The 18,226-nt window shown below is 40.7% G+C and overlaps 1 protein-coding gene across 3 annotated transcripts in view; it reads right to left on the bottom strand.

Annotated features, from left to right (window-relative positions):
* FAT3 (FAT atypical cadherin 3) overlaps positions 1-16,385 on the bottom strand; it is a 320,884-nt gene extending 304,499 nt beyond the window's left edge. For all 3 annotated transcript variants that reach the window (XM_062020375.1, XM_062020376.1, XM_062020379.1), the window contains exon 1: positions 13,091-16,385. In XM_062020375.1, the coding sequence (XP_061876359.1) occupies positions 13,091-16,385 (3,295 nt within the window). The remainder of the gene's footprint in view (positions 1-13,090) is intronic.
* Between the last annotated feature and the right edge of the window lie 1,841 nt (positions 16,386-18,226).

Here is an 18,226-nt window from a genome sequence, read left to right as displayed (position 1 = left end):
ATCGCACAGTCAGGTAAAGTGAGGCATGAAAAGGTTAGTCATACTGCCAGAGGGATTTTTTTCTCTCTCTGTAACATGTAGTGAGTAGCTTTATCCATCTGATAGTCGCTCTGACTTGTGATTTTATCTTGAGGCTCAGGGGCCCACACCATTAACATCACGTAGCAAATAAGTACCCTAATCAACTAATGCACCAAATCCCTCTGTTAGCACACGTCCTGCTTGCTCCACCACAGCTGCTCTTCCACACCAAAGCCAGGACAAAGCAGCATGAATTTTAATGACATGAGTTATGCCACTGCAGGTCTCTGCATGGAAGCCCTAAAACCGATAGGGTCACAAGCAACAAAAGGGCAACTCAACCCTTAGCATTGTTACTGAATTCCCTTCTCTACCTCCACCAAAATCACTGGCCCTGTAAATCAAATCAGGGAACTACTGCCCTACTCCTTTCCTCAAAAAAATATGAGCTCTTCTCATTGCTTTCTTGTGCTGTCTCACCAAGTGGAGACATAAAAAAATCAGAGGCACTGCAGGGAGATGGTAGGAAATACCAGTCAGGACCAGGACAGGGCTGCCTCCGCTGTGGTCAGAACAGACAGATGCCAGGTTTAAAGGGAGCTGGGAATTGCAGCTTTTTTTACTGAAGTGAATTGCTTGTGAAGAATCCCATCAAGTTAATAAAGCAAGAGCTAGCTTTGGGGTTTGGCTGCTTGTTGGTTTGTTTGGGTTTTTATCTGTACAGATCAAGCAGCCCTTTAGGAATCTCAATGGTGAAGATGGTATCTCCTGGATCCAGGTGACCAGGGAAATGGGATCATGGCTCCTTTGCCAGCAGTTCCCACCCCCGTCAGGGATCTTCCAGGAAAGTCCAAACCCTCTTGTCAAAGTAGACTACATTAGAATTGACAGTGTAAAGCAGCCTGGTTACACTATCTGCATCCCCTGGTTATTTCTGACCATGTTTGATGTCTAGATAGAGCTTCCAGCTGGTATCAGAGGAATTTTAATTCCTGTGTTCAGAGAAAGAGAAACTGATTTTCTGAGAATTAGCTGGATTTTATCTTTATCAATGACAGATTAATGTTCATTATGAAAGATTAAGTAATTAAAGGAAATCCCATTGAAAAAAAAATGAGACATATACAAAAAGTTTCAAACACTTCCATGTATGTTTGCACAAATACACGTGAACCCTTCTTTGCTCCTAACACTATAGGAATTGCATTGCAGCAATGGCTACAGCCTGAAACCTCCACCAGCAGAACTTTTCTTTCCACTTCCAGCATCAAGAAATTCAATCTTTCTTGTTCAGATAACTCAGATATAATTTAGATACCATCTTCCAACTTTAGAGGGAAACAGCAATGGGTTTTGACAACAAATTGATAGGGGGCCAAATTATAGAGTCAGCAGTCCTAAATTCATTCGCTCACAATTATTTAACAGATTTGTCATTTACCCTTTAGCTAATACAGCTAAATGACAGTCCCATTCATTCGTCATAACCAGTCCTCATCTCCTCTCAAAATGCCACCATAGGAAGAGTCTTCCTTTTTGATTATTTTGCCTTTCTACAGAAGATCTCTTTACACCTCTGAAGCAGCTTGCTGCCCACACTGAACAACACGTTCCTGAAAGGAAGATATCTCGTTAAAGGCAGTCACACTGGGACGCAAAGGAACCGCACGCTCGCTAAAAGCACCTCATCTCATTAGCAAATGGCTGGTGTAACTGCTCATTGTGGAGATGAAGACACACCATTAATTTGCTCTGCATGTAGGTACTGAAGGCACAGCACACACCTCCCCACCCCTGCTACTGTGGGAGGACAAAAAAAAATCACACATTAAAAGTTTGTGAGGTTTCTATCAGAAGTAACTCACGTGGGCTGAGTCTGCTGAATTCAGGATTTCCTTAAGGAGAAAGACGAGGTGGGTGTCTCAAGACCAGTGTTGGGAATGATTAAAGCAAGAGAGGCTGCCTCATCCATGGAAAAGACCTACAGCCACTTGGAGCATCCTGAGCCACCCAAAAGAATGATCCCCAAAGATCTGCTCCAATCCCTCAAGAGTTGCCAACACCCCAAGAAGCTGCCTGCTGCAGACAGCCCAGGGCTCCAGCCATTCCTCTATGGGGTCACAGTGCCAGTGCTTGTCACTATCTAATGTTCTCCCCCCAGCAGCTAAATATAAGGTTATCATCCCAGAGGGAGCTCCATGAAAACTGATGATGGCTTGGATTGTGATCTGTCATCATCTAAGAGGTACTGTTTAATGATAATTAAAGCATGGAATAAACTCCACCTAATACAGCCAATAAAAGTAGTGCAGTGCCAGGCAATTAATCCTTAAAGATCTTCTCAAGAAACAATAAAATTCAGTCCTTTTAAAACCATCTTCAAGATCCTGTATAGTGTAGAAAGGGTCATCTCGCATGACATGCTGGGAGCTGGAAAAATCTGTCCCATCCACCACTGAATGCTATAGCCATGTACAGCTTCATCACAGAAACTCTGAATGCCTCAAGTTTCCACTGCTTTTAATGAATTTCTATATTGTTATTCCTCCACCTCTCCCAAAGAAAAAGAATCAAACTATTAAATTATCTACACCTCTCATACCCTTTCAGTAAAACAGGAAACCATTTAAATGTACATCAAAGAGCTTCCTTCATTAAAATGAGAAAAATAATTTGTGTACTTTAGATGAAAGGTCTTCTGGGATTTTGAAGTATTCTGGCAAATTTAATTAAATCCCATAGTTATTCTCTCACAAAAATACAGCTTTTGGGGGAGGGGGGGAAGTTATTAAAAATTTAACTGATTCACAGTTAGGGTGGGTTTTGGGTCTTTTTTGTGAAACTTTTACCGCATAAACTGAAATAGTGGTGAGATGTAAAACTATTTTTAATGACCTATGTGTAAAGTTACATTTCCCGAGCACGATTCTCAATAAAACTTTCAAATGAAAAGGAAAAATCCCCAAACAATTATTCATATAATTAACTATGAGCTGCAATGAACTAAAATCAGAAATTAATTTGCTATGCAAATTTTAGTAAAAATGAAAAGCCAAAGGCTTCACTTGTGAAAGATGGGTAGATCTAGTCTTCACATTGTGGAAATTGAGAGCTATTAAAACCACATAGAGTTGGATTACTCTCAGGTTAATGTAAACACTTCTTCATAATTAGTCCTGACATAAATTAAAGCAGGAAAGTTTAATTTCATTCTTTACTGTCACTAGGATGATTATTCATCAGTGCTAATGGCCATGAGCTCAGCTTTATAACTAAAAACCGATTTTCACTGGCAAAAGCAGCCACCTAACTTAAGTTAGATCCAAAACCTCAGCATCTCCTTAGCCCCAGAGCTACACACCTCTCCAGTCCATTAGCTCGGAGAACTGGCACTTGTATATGTACAGTAGGCATGTTTTGCTTAACTCCAAGATTAAGATATCAAAATAACTGAAAAGCACTTCCTAAGAGAAGCAGTTTCAGGCTGCCTCCCGCTCAAAGGGAGAGTTCTGGTAACCAGACTGTCACCAGTGGGAAACAGTTGCAAATTTGAAATGTAGCTGGCTACAAAGATATTGTTTAGTTAGCATATTCAAGACACATCAAAGAGCAAAAATCAACACATGCCTAAATGGAGGTGCAGGTAAGCTCTACAGTACATCCTGATATCCACAGTCACTGAGATGGGGGATGTACTGAAAGGGCATCACAGCTCTCTGCAGACACATGCTCCCCACTTTCTTTCTCGTTCCTCTGATGCAGAGAGTATGGAGGAAACCAAGCACAGTCCTACGTCTTCATAACCTTCCTGCTCCTGCTGCCCACTGCAGCAGCACTTGGCTGAGCATAGAGCAGCTACCACTGGCCAGACTCATCTAACCACCTTCCACGACCTCACCTCAGCTGGGCACCGTGTTCATGTCCAACCTACGTGAACACACTTAACCAGGTGAGCGAAGCCACATGAGATGAACACTGCCCACGCTCCTTGTCCAACTTCACGTGAGCTAATTACAATGCCAGGGAGGGTAGCCCAGGGCCCAGTGAGAGACCTTGCAGCTTCTCATCCCACTTTCCTGCTCCATGCTCTGCAAAAACTGGAGGCCCAAAGCATGCAGAGTTGTGCTCAAAACATCCCCAGAAAAAAGAGAAAGATGTGGCATGCTCCTAACCACAACAGAACAAATCTATCTCATTTTTGTTAAGTCTCAGACAAAATGATCAGGTGAATGTTGGTGGAAAACTCAACTTTGAGAAACACAAAAAAAAGTATTAGTGAATATGTCTAATGCAAACCAACTGTGACAAAAACTCCCTCCCTGCATGCATTCTGTTTGGCTTTCTCTCAGTTATTTCTTGCTGGCAACACTTCAATGCTAATAAGACACCATAAGTGTATAAAATGTAATAAAGATGTTTACATTAAACAGCAGACCTACAGATTAAAAGAATCTGTTCCATGAGCTATAGAAGTTTGACTGCAAATATCTATTTTCAGGTAAAAACGTATGCATGAACAGTAAGAGATATGACAGTGGAGGGATTTACTTTATTGGTGGAATTTATTTTACCTTGCTGGCAAAGACCTAACAAGTTCCAAGACTCGAACACTGAAAATAGCCCAACAATTTTAAAATACGACACAATTTTTTAGCAATGAGAGTCATGAAAGTTTGGAAGACCTTTCCAAGCAAATGTCTGAATTTAAATGACTTGTAGATCTTTAACTGCAAACAGTGTTGTAAAAAACACCCTTTAATCCAGTTTCCAAGGTAAATCCTGGACCCTGTCTATATGCTGAAGCAGGGTGTCATGGGATCGTGTGGAGCCATTTCTGGTAATGGGGAAGGGGTTGTAAAGATAGCTCCTGTAAGAAGTTGCTCAAAACCTCCCCCATCTCTGAGTCAGACCCACTTCTGGGGCTGAGCCAACTGGGTGCCTCCACAATCCCTTTTTAAGAAGAGCTAGCCATAAGAGGAAGATTCTTCCAATTTGTTATTGCTGTCCTTCCTTCTTTTCTTGGTGGTGGTGGTGGAAGGAGTTGAAGGAGAGAGAGGTAACCATGTGAACCCCAAAGTCAGCGAGGGAAGAGAGGACGAGGTGTGCTGGAGCAGAGACTCCCCTGCATCCTGTGGGGAAATGACAGGCTGTTCCTCTGCACTCTGTGGAGAGGAGTTGTGAAGCCAAAATTTCATAGTAGTTCATAAGAGAAACCCATGACAGGGGAGGTGACTGTGTCTGGAGGAGGCCGTGGATTTGTGGGAGGGTGGCACTGCAGCAGAAGGTTCCTGAATGCTGCTGCCACAGAGTCCCATGCCAGAGGAGTTTTTGAGTAGAAGCTGTATCTTCTAGGAAGAACTCATGCCAGAGAGGTTTTTTAGGACCTATACCCCTTGGGAGGGACCCCATGGAGGAGTAGGGGAAGAATGTGAGGAGCCCTCCTCCTCTGAGAATACAGAAGTGGCAGAGACCATCTGTGAGGGACTGACCACATCCTCCATTCCCTACCCCCTGAGCTGTTGAGAGGGGAGGAGGTAGAGATATCAGGAGCAGTGAGCTGAGCCTGGGAAGAAAGGAGGGATGGAGGAGAGAGATCTTGAAGTTCTGGTTGTATTTTTTCTCATCATCCAGCTCTGTTGGGTTTTTTTTCCCTTTCTGTTCTGTTTCTTGTAGGTAGCAGAACTTTTCTTACTTTCTAAGTCAAGCTGCAGAGACTGTTTTGCCCAGAACAGTAATTGGCATTGAGTCCTCCCTGTCCTTGTCTTGATCCACAAGGTCTTTTTTTCCCTCTCATCTCGCTGGGGCCTCTGCCATCCTAAGGAGGGGGGCAGTGAATGGGGGACAACAAGCAACAGGTTGTGTGGTGCTTCATTTCTGGCTAGGCCTAAACTACGACACAGGGGAAGAGATATGCGGACTTACATTTCTGATTAGTCCAGTGTTACCACCTGTCTCTGCTCCAAAACAGATCCACAAATTCCTGCTCAACTGTCTAGTTTTACTGTTCCCTAAAAAGCTGCACAACCTGATGAAAGGGTCAGACAGCAGGATGTGCCCTTGATTTTACTGGCCACTGGAGATTCTTCTCTCTTGGACTCATTTCAGGAAAGGATTAGGCATTACAGTAAAGTGGCTCTACATAATCTTAGACACTGTTAAAACACTCTCCTCTGTACATCCCAGGAGGATAGGACTCCTCATATTGTCCTCCACATGTTCATAAGCTTGCAGTTTTGCATTAACAATGTCACTTCTTAATGCCCCTGGGCTTCCATTGGTGCCTTGGAAGAGCTAAAATGGATTTTTCTCCAGTTTCCTTTGAACTACGATGAATTGCTCACATGGGAAGACAGATCATGGTCTGAAGTGATGCCAAGATAAAGTTGGTGCTCAGACGCTCAGATTGAACACCAAACAGTAGAAGTAAATTTCCCTCTAGTATCATCTGACTACCTTGAATCTTGGTCCTAACACTGGCACCTTGGGCATAAGCTTTCTGCAGGAGCACCTTGGGTTTAATTCAATGGATGACGACACACAGCATAACACAGATGTCACAGATTTTTAGGGTACCTGTTATTAAATAAGAAGTCAAATAAACTCATTCCAGTGAAACAAGGACAAGTCTTATTCCTTTGCTGATTTAGCACTGCAAATGACAGGGAAACTGTAAACACACATACATGGAATTTTTCAAAAAACTTGGTTTTCCACCACAATTAATTTTAAAAGAAAAATGTTAACAATTACTTTCCTAAAATTGGAAATCATAAATGAAGGAAAGCTGGCCCTATTAAAAGCTGTCAGAGATAACTCACAAAACAATGATAAGGCAGTACTGTAGACCCAGAAATAGCTGCTCCTAGAAATGTTTTACTCATGCCTAACACAGATAGAGGATGACAGGCCAGATTTTGACCAGGACCGTGCTCTGTGATCCATCTGTCACGCTCCTTCCCAGCGGGGCTGCTCGGGACAGCCATCATGGCTGAGCTGAGGACCAACGACCTCTAGTTCTAAGTGGCTGCTGCAAGTGCCTCCCACATGAGCATTGCCCTTTCCTGAGCTCAGCAATTGCCTCTCAGTAATATCCATTGGCCCTTCTTTTGTTGTATGGCCTGAAGTTACCTTGAAAACTGGTTTTAGAAGTCTGGGATAATTAAGTGGCTCTGAAATACTGGCTCTGGGCAATGAAATTTGCCTACACTCCCTAGGAAAATGAAGAACATCTGTAATACTAATGCTTCAAAACTTGCTAGTTAATTCAGTGCTACCAGTGAGTCTGCCCAGATTTTCCCACTAGATCCTACATGCTTTCATAAAATTAAACAAGTGAGGGGAAAAAAGAATCATGTATCACAAACCATTTTCATTTTTACTTCATTTTGTTTCAAGGAAATGCTAGTAATGGTCCCACATAAATATTTATCAGACCACTCAAACTGTAATAAATGTAAGTATCCTTCAACTTTCATACACAATAACTGAAAACCATTTTAGAAGACAGCAACAAGATGCAAGGAGTCTGAAGCAATAAATTTATTCCCTTCTGCCAAATAGATATAACAGTGCAGGCAGGTCTGGTTTATTGCAAACTATATCATCTAGTGTTCCTAGTTTCCATTATTAGTCGTTTGAAACCATGATTATGGTTTTCCAACACCAACTGGCTTCTTTTTAGACTCTAACAACAGTTTGTCAGACATTTCTATTCCTCCCAAGGTACCTTAAAAGGTATCAAAAAAGAAGATCAGACTGCTATCCCTGGCACCATAAATAAATCCATGGAGTTTGTAATAATTTGAATTCCACCTCCATTTAATAGTTTCTTCCAGATTTCAGTGCTCTGAAAGACAGTCTTGGAGTGTTCATTTGAATTTCTGGGCTGAAAGCACCTAAAGATAACAAGTTAATAGGGTCAACTCCAGCTTGTGTTCTTATCACAGGGCCTCTATGGGGATAGAAATTGGCAGCAGTTAATGCCTAAATGTAAAATCCCAATGAAAATCAAGGGACTCAGACTCCTGAATAACCTTAGAAAATTAGGTTGGTAAATTCTGAAAGCGTTACTTAAGTTCATGCTTCCAGGCTTTGCTAGAACATTAAAGATCCCCTAAAGCATTTCATTAATACCAGTATTTTATCTCTATGTTCAGTTTCAATGGGATTTAAGATGATGCTTCAATCTTTTCTCAGAAGCAGTAAAAGATGTACTTCTGTTTTCCCACCTATGTAGTAGTTAGTCATTCCTTGCCTCCAGGGCATTGCCACACCAACTCTAATCAAGCCTACAGAAGTCTCTGCAGTCTAAGATGCTAAGTGTATCTAGTCTCTTTGCTCCTTTAGAACTCATGTTGTTCATTTGCTATGACTAGTACATCCATGGGTAGTGTAGGGATAAATATAGAAACTCTTCAACTGCCAGGCTGTTACATCAACTGTGCAGAGTAGAAACACATGCCAGACTGAAAAGTGGAGCCTGAGTCAAAAATGCTGTTTAACTGAACCACAAATCATTAAAAAATGAGAAGGAAGACGTCAGCATTTAGGCTAAGACCGATCTCATCTAACTCAACCTTTTGAGAAGTCAGGAAGTCTCACTAGTTGTCCAAATCCCCACTGTAGCCAGAAAAGAGGTGCTGATAGATGATATTTATTATCCAAGATAGGTGGTATCATAAACCCATATGCATTTGTTGGACTGAACGTCAGCTTCTGAGACGGTAAAAATACACCACTTTGCTGTAGGATCAGCATTGTGAAGGTGCACATACCTGAGAATATCCAGGTTTTTAAGCAGGTAGTAAAGGACTTCTGACAGAGATAACTTTCAGAAAAGTAGTTCTGTCTATTAGAGATATCACTGCAATGAGAATTCAGAGCACACTGACATCCCACAAAAATCTTTAGCAGATTACTGTTTATTTTGTGTTACAATAATTTGGAAAGATAAAGAGGTTTTTACACAATTACCTTCAAAGGAACTGCAATTAGCAGACTGGTGAGGAATGTGGATGAACACACCAGGTGAAAAGCAGTACTAGAGATTAAGAAATTTCTCCAGCTTCCCCATAGACTCTAAGTCCATAAGGGTAAGGTTACCACCCACTTCTGCAAATAACATCAAAGCATCCAATCTTGATGATTTTCCACAGATAGAAAAGAGAGTGGGATGCTCTGTCTCACACTGTATTCTCAGAAAATGAAAAATCATAAAATATTAGTTGCATAACTCTCGTCATCTATACTCTTAAAAACATTCTTTTCACTTCCCATTTCTAGAAGTGCATTCACATGTGGGTTGCATATCAAGAGACAATTCCTTGAAATCAGGCTAAAAACATCAATGTGACAGAGAGAAGTTATCACAAATTACCTAGCATGTAAACATCACAGCATATATTCTTGTTTACAGATGGTTTACAGTAAACAGAGATGGGTTACATCTGATTAAAGAAAGGTGTTTTGTGTAGACCTCTAGTCCTACAAGGACCTTTGCACATTTTTAGAGCATGATTCAATTCCATTTATTTAATATTTTTACTTTGGAGTAAATGAATCATGTTTCTTAATTGCCCATTTCTATTAAATATGAGGAAAGCCTGCAGCAACTAGTTCTGACTGTAGATGACCATATTTCTTCACGTAGATTACATATCTGGAGTCAAAGAAAACAAGAAGGGTAGAAAAAAATGGAAAAAGATAAGCTATAAATGGCAGGATCACATTACACGTCCCTCAGTGCAGGGATCTTAAATGGCAAGCTTGGGACATACCAACAGTCAATAAACAGGTCAATGAAGACAGCAAATCAACGAGCTTGAACTATACACCTAGGCTGGTGACAAACTCCGTCACTTTTTTAGCTATGTATCATGTGTTGAATTGTAAATCCACAAGAAATTTAGTCTGCTGGCTACGGTACTAATAGGAAACCACAGATGGAGTCTGAAGAGGCCAGGAATTGCTGTCTTCTACTTAAGGAGAGTTTTTATTGATTTACAAATTTGTAGTGGCTCTGCCTCCAGGAAAAGGAAAGTAAAGCCACTGAAACAATTTTGGAAATGATTCACAAGGCTGCGAGAACAAACACACGTAAAATTTCATTTCATCCAGTACTTCTAGCTGGCAAACATTTGCTGTGTTTCAGGTTACTATCACACATGCTCTAGAGTATATAGCAGTTAATGCTGAAACACAACAATGATAGGCTTCAAATTGAATTCTCGGTGACACAAGGCAAAGGACAGCACTGTGGGAAGGAAATCCCAGGCTCATCCCCATGGATATCCCTTACTAAACTGTAACAGCATCAAGATTAGCACATATATCCTACGGAGAGAGATTTATGTTGGCCAATACAGAGGAGACTCCCAAGCTCACTGACAACTACTGCTCAGGCCTGAATGGAGAACAGTCTGTTATGGAACCCACGACAAGAGCTAGGTCAAGTTTGGTGGAGTTACATATGCACCTGTACATATCTATAGTGGAATGAGGACAAAGCCACCATGGCAACAAGCGTGCAGCAGTACAGCACAGTGTAGATCCGCCACGCAGGCAGTTGCTCTTCAGGTATCTCTGCACCTTTTCTCTCTGAGGCATAATGATACTGAAGAGGAGAACAGGCACCTCTTGCTCAGCACATGAGATGAAACCACTAAAATCGATATTGCAGAAGAATAGAAATAATAATGCACTTGAGCAGAATTTTGCTGAAAGCACAGACTTGCTTGGAGTCCAGCCTGCTCACATATCAGGACAAATCTGGCCCAGTTTATATCCTAATGATTATAATGGATACTGCAGTCTTCTTTTCATTAAGGCAGCAGCCAAAAATATTGATTTGTTGTACTTCATGCTCCTGCTTACCTTCACAAATTTCAAGAGAGACGGTGCATAAGCCAATAGAGTCAGTCAGTTTAAAAGTGACAAATTAACTGTGCTGAAAGTAAATAAACAGCTATCTCTTTGTAAATTATTTAAATATGTGACAAACTCTTTTCTACAGCTAGAAAGCTGATTCATCATTGAGAAGCATTTAAGTTTCCATCAGCTCAACAGCAGAGTATCAATGCTGTGTCCTGTGTGACATAGCAGGTCAAATTCTGCACTCTGATTACAACAGCGAAACTCAGAGTAACTCTTGAACCTGCAAGCCCTGCTCTTCACATTGCCCTAGCTGCAGCTATGCACCCAAGAGCTCTTGAAGTTGATTTCAAGAAGGCTTAGGTTGTATTGAACAGTTGAGGAAAAGAGACAGAAGGGGAATCCAAATGTCTGTCATCTGCTGCATTATCACGTTTCCTCTGGAACGGTTTAGTGAAACAACACAGGTTGGTTTGTTTTCATGAAGATGAGTAAAAAAAGGTAGACAAATATTCACAACTTTTAAAGATTACAGGGTTGTGGGTTCCCTTTCCCTACCTAGAGTTCAATTCTGGAAAGAAACTGAGTACATTTCATGTAAAATATTGAGTATAATTCCCACTCATTTCAAAATATGATTTGTCCTTTACTGAACGGGAGCCCGAACTTACTATAAGCTATATGCCTTACTAGGCTAGGCAGAGAGTAAAAACCCTGGATGGTGCACGTCACTTGTTCATTAATTAACTCACTCACCCTTCCAATTCCTTTCATTTCAATAAAGTTGAATCCTGAGACTTCCAGAGCAATACTGCAGCATTTGGACCAATGTCCCATTGCTTTATAAAGAATGCATTTGGCTGAAGTTGACGCAGGTAAACCAAAATTTTCAAATGCAGGAGCTTAAAATGGAAATTCATCTTTAACTGCCTACATAATGTTGCCCAAAGACCTTCAACTGCTATTAGCGCTGCAGGATATGTGAGTTCTTAACACTTCTGGAAATTTGAGTAGGTGCCCTCTTGACTTCTGACACTCAAGTTTGATGTTTCTGGACACAAGGTTTTGACTGTCTCATCTGTGCACAGCTGCAGCAGAGAGACTATAGCACAAATAGAATAAAAATATTTTTCTCTGCTTATGCTTAGATGTGATCTACAGCACTTGCAATGTCGTCTGGTTTTCATAATGTTCAGTTTAGAAAGTTGACATTTGATTAAACAGTTGAAATTTGCCAAAACATAAATTTTAATCTTATGTTTTAATACCACATTCTCAATTAAAAGCTTTAGAAAGAGACATACAAAGTCTGCTTAAACCACAATAAACCCACAGACCTAACTTCTTAAATATAATTTCTGAAACTGTTGACTAATATTTTCTAATTTCCTCCTTACTTCTAGTATCACAGCTGCACCATTACTCCCAACAGCTATCAGACGTAAGCAGCCAGTTTGTTAAGTGTTTTACTAGATAGCCTTTTATGTTTAGCATTTTCCAATAGGGTGGTGTAGTAGTGAAGTTCAGCATCTTTAAAATCTTCACTCTGTGCATATTGTTTTCTAACATCAATGTTCACAACATTACTGTCAGCAAAGCAAAGCTAGCACAGTTGGTTTACAGTTAAGCATCTTTGTGTTTCTACCTTTACACAAGCACGCCAACACTGATGAATGCTGTGCTGCTACAAGCAAGCATATTGTACAGGAATGGCATATCATTCCAGACTGCTAACTCCTGTGAAAAATGACTCCCAACAACAATAGGAACAAGACCACAAATAGCTTTTAGGATTAAATAATTCATGTTTTGTGCTCCTTACTTCCTTTCATTGGGTTTAACACTGCATTCAAGGTCATGGGTGTTGTGACTCTGTGGAGGTGACCTGGGTAATTTACAGCAATCAACCGATAATACAAGGATTGGAAGCAAGTCATTCCGTAACTATCACTGCTTTCTAAATGGAGCCATCACAGAGTTCCTGAGAAGGAATGTGTATTATTTCACACCCACAGAGTGATGAATGTAACCAGTTAATTAAATCATGTCATTGCTGTGCCTGGAAAAACCTTATTTATAATTTTACCTTGCCTGTTAACAAGAACTGAACTTCTTATTAAAGGTAGAAAATCACTATGCCAAAGCTTTGCTGTTTCAAAAACCTCCATGAAGGGAAAATTAAATCAGAAACAAAACTCACCAGTTTCTTCATCTATGCTGAATCTTCCCAGGCCGCTGCCATCCCTGATGGAATACTGGATCTCTCCATCCCTTCCAGAGTCCTCGTCTCGAGCAACAACTTGCAAAACACTTGTACCGATGCGGGAGTTTTCCTTTACAGATCCAATGACAGCAAAGTCAGGAAAATAAGGGGTATAGAGATTTTCGTTAACATCCACCACTTCAACTTCCACGAAAGAAACAGAAGAGAGAGAAACCGGGCGCCCTTTGTCCTTGGCACGCACCGTCAGGTTGTAGAACTGCTGCTTCTCGTAATCAAGTTCTTTGTTCAAGCGGATGGCACCGCTCGCTTTGTCTATCTCAAAGCGCCCATTGTAATCATTCACTAGTGAGTAACGGACTTGGCCTCCCAAGCCGAGATCCGGATCATGAGTTTCCAACCAAGCTATGACAGTGCCAACGGGCAGGTCCTCAAGGACCTTCACGTTGTAGCTGGATGGTATAAAGGCTGGAGAACAATCATTGACGTCATCCAAAAAAACCTTCAGAGGCACAATAGAAAACTGCTGATGGCTGCTCTCTGCCTTGTCCCTAGCCTCGATCTTCAGTGTGTAGTTTGCTTTTGATTCACGGTCTAGTTGATCAGCCACATACACCACTCCTGTGGAACTGTTGATAGCAAACTGTTGGGTGTCTGTCAGTACTGAGTAAGTCACTTCACCATTAGATCCTAGGTCTTTATCTCTGGCTTCTACTTGGATAATCTCTGTACCAAGACTTGTACTTTCTAAAATATTAACTGAGTAACTGTCCTGTAAAAAAACAGGCTTGTTATCATTTGCATCCTCCACAGTGACAGTCAACAGTCTCCATGCAGACTTTTGTGGATTACCTAAATCATAAATTGTAATATTAAGGAGATAGAGCTCTGTTTTTTCACGGTCCAAGGGCATAAGAACACTAAGTACCCCCATCTCCATGTCAATGTTGAAACAACTATCTACATTGCCATCGGAAATTGTATAAAGTACTCTTCCATTAAAGCCTGAATCTGCATCATAGGCCTTTATCCTCAAGATGGTGGAACCAACTGGTAGATCCTCCGAAACCTTTACATCAGTAGGGAAGGATTTGTCAAAATGTGGTGCCTGCTTGTTCACCGAATAAAAATCAAGAAAACCATCTTCCAAATTCAGCTTCACATTTGCTTTTGCCTTTTTGAGTAATTTTTCTGCTAGCTTTTGAGCAACTCTAGTTTCTCTACAGCTAAAGGTCTTTGAAGACACTTTCCCATGAACTACTGAAATATTAACAAACATAGCATCAGCAAAGTTCTCTCCATCAGTTGCCGTTATCTTAAGGCCAAAATTGCTGTTCTTTATGCCAGAATTAATTAGAGATTTTTTAAGTTGCAGGACACCAGAGTCAGGATTTAAATAAAAAATGCCAAGTTCATTTCCAGAGATTATTTTGTACTTCACAAGCTCTAACTCATCTATGTCTATTGCAGAAACAGCAGTGATGTGACCACCAACGGGAAAATCAGAAGAAATCACTCCCTGACACGCCACTTTTTCAAAGAGGGGTTTGTTATCATTGACATTGCCTATGTATATGGTGACATTCACCTCGCTTTCATGGCGATAGGGAGAACCCCAGTCAGAAGCTCTCACAATGAATCTGTAGCTTTCAGGTGAGGATTCAAAATCCAGTTCTTCAGATGTGCTGATGACACCTGTAAACTGGTTTATTGTAAATGGTAGTGAGTTCAGACTGGCAATGCTGTATGTTATGTATCCATTTTCTCCCCTGTCTCTATCAACTGCTGAAACTGCCAAAACACTAGACCCCACAGGGACACTTTCATTGACGAATGAGCTGTAGGAGAGCTGCTGGAACTCCGGAGTGTGATCGTTGGCATCTTCTAACCTGATAGAAACCTGTGCTTTTAAATCACCATCTTTGTTCGTATGTACTTCTAATTCATAGACATCCTTCTCAATGATTTTCAAAGGACGTGCAGTAGTAATAAGGCCTGTGTTGGGATTGATCTTAAAATACTCAGCTTCCTCACTTGGAGCTATTTTATATTCCACACCTGGTGGCTCAGACATCAGCTTAACTACGGCAACCACCACACCAGGAGGTGAAAATTCACTGATCACAAAATCATACGCTTCCTTTTCAAACCTCAGGGGGATACTTTCTTTCTTGGGACTAGCAATGTGGACTAGTTTGACTGCAGAAAATTTCTGAGGAGATCCTTTGTCCTTTGCTTGGAGGGTCAGGTTATAACCATATGGGAAGCTGTCCCAATCAATAGGCTTTCGTTCTTTGACTTTATACTCATTCATCCATTTACCTTCTTTAGTCAGGAAGAACTGTTCTAGTGGATCTCCAGCCACAATAGAAACAGATTCTATTTCTCCATTGGCTCCTTCATCTAGGTCATCAATATTGACAACTGCATAGGTAGGCTCTTTGTCTGATGGGAAGGGAATATGGGTTACTACATTTATCGTTGGGGCATGTTCATTTATACGTTCAATGTGAACATAAAGCTTGGCAGTGCTGCTTACACCATTGTTTCCATAAAGTTTCATCCCACGGTCCACAGCCAAAATCTCAAGATCGTATCTGCTTTTCTCATCATAGTTTAACCGGCCACTTAAGGAGATAACACCACTCGTAGGATGAACTGAGAAGAGGTCGACTTTGTTTTTGAAGTAGTAATAAAATTCACCATTGGACCCAATATCTGCATCTGTTGCGGTCACCTGTGCAATGCTAGTCCTTAAAGGAGTGCTTTCTGCTATTGTGACAGAGTACGTGGTTGGTGAAAACAAAGGTCTTAAGTCATTCATATCCAAAACCTGGATGTTCACTTTTGTCCATGCTTCCAAATCCTCTCCTCTGACAGACCCTTTCACCATCAATAAATAGTTGTCCTGGATTTCCCTATTCAATATAGCAGAATTCCCACCTTTAGTCCTTATTCTTAGGAAGCAAAAGTCAGCAATGATGACTTCCTCTGCTTTAAAAAAGCCCTCATCATCCCCAGACACTATCTTGTACTTGATATCCCAGGAAAGGTCAGCCAAGGTAATGCCCATCCTTGTTTGACTGTTGACATAGGTCCTTGCTGCAGAATTCTCATACACTGTAGCATTGTAAATGGAATGTGTGAAGTGAAAGCCAAGCGAGGTGGTCCCGTGAGCCACCTGGCAAATGGAGGCCAGGAGCTTGACAATCAGAAGGGCAAGGCATGACAGAGGTGGCCGTGAGCCTGACCAGCGGCCCATATTCACCTCCATCACATCATTCTTTCACCCTGTGACAGAAAGAGAAAACAGAAAAGATTTGTTCAAGAGAGAAAAACTATATTGTGAAGTGTGATGTCAAAATTTCTTACTAAATTTCTAACAAAATAAAATGTATGTAATAACTAGTCACTATATATTTTGCATCACAGAAAGGGAGAATACTATATGCACACAAGCACACCAGTTTCAGACTATATATTTACACGTGTGTGACTGTGTAAGTATGCATGCATGCACTCATACAAGCACATACACACAACTCTATGTATGTGCGCATTTACTCTTTAACATTACAAAACTCTATGAGAGCCTACCACACCTATACAAACATGCATGCAGTCCAGAATAGTAATGACAGTGACAAAAATAAAATCAGATACATATTTGTATAAGTTTATAAAAGCGGATAAAGTCCATACAGAAATCATTGGGTTTATCTACCAGTAGCTCCCAGTAAGCCCAAACTTGTTTGTTTTCAGAGCATAAAGGAAAACACATTTTAGCCCCAATGTTTCATTCTGTATGGAGGTAACACCGTGCTAGTCAAATGTTAACAGTTTTTTAATGGACAATTAAGAAAGACCACACAGTTGAAATTCGAGCTGCCAGGAACAGTACACAAAAGCCACTACCCAGCCATTACATTAATTACAGATACTTTCAGAAAAAAATCCAAATTAAGGAAGAATTATAGCTAACTAAATGCAACTGCATCCACATATAGATATGCATATACACACCCAGACACTGAGAACAGATAAAACACAATGAAGAAAATGAAATTGCTTGATAAAGCTCCCAGGTCAAGACTGAGGTTAAGAAATAGCACAGCTGAGATTGCCCATGAGACTTAACTCTACCCTTGCATATGTACCAAAATGCATCTGTAATTATAGTCAACCACTTTCCACCAAATACACTGGGGAACATACTCTAAATGAGGCCATAGATGGAGATTTTTTCCTATATGTTCAATAAATGTCCTATTTGAAGTTGTCCTACTGCCAACAGGACACCTTGACCAGCAAGAGCATACACACATCCTTGCTCAGGTGAAGTGGATTCCAGCTTGCACTACATTTCACTTTGGCAACCACAAGCAGCATTTGGCTACAAATAAGGTACACAGTTTCACAACCATCAGCCTGTCTCAATACAGTCTATCCCACTCCAGCCACGTCAAAGAGGCAAGAGTCTTTCCATTGATTTCAAAAGGCTCAATATAAAGGTAAGTATTCAAATGTAATTAATCAGCAGACATTTGGCGAAAATTTGGAGTTCCTCTATACAGTCCTATCGTGGAATAGCCCCAGTGCTTCGCTTTAGGGATCTAAATTGGGAAGTTAAATGGAGACGGGGTAAGCGGAGGCACGGACTGAAGGTTGCTGGAGAAACTGAGAGCCAGATCCCGCTTATTGCTCCCAACCGAAAGGGGTGGAAATAAGTCTGAGGAAACTAGACAGGTGCTTACAGTGAGGCAGGGTGAATAAGCGTCTCTGTTACAGAGTATCTTTGCTGCTACTCATGAAAATAAATTTCAAAAGGCAACAGTTAAAGACTCACTGCACACATACATTCTATTCATTGTCATTTACAAGTTACTTGTAAGTGTACTGTTCTCCAAGCTAGAACACAAAGGAAAAGGATAGAGAAAAGTTGTTGGCAATGACAGGGGTTAATTCACATTTTCAACATGATTTCAACATGAAGATTTATGAATTGCACACAAGTTTTGGAATATGAATTCATACTAATTATCATTTCAAATTCAACTGAAAGACTATTTCAGTTTTAATTACTAATGACAATCAATTTATTGCACTGATGTTATA

The sequence above is a fragment of the Colius striatus genome, chromosome 1 (assembly GCF_028858725.1).
Source record: "Colius striatus isolate bColStr4 chromosome 1, bColStr4.1.hap1, whole genome shotgun sequence".
Lineage (NCBI taxonomy): Eukaryota > Metazoa > Chordata > Aves > Coliiformes > Coliidae > Colius > Colius striatus.
This window is presented reverse-complemented; position numbering and strand designations above follow the sequence as displayed.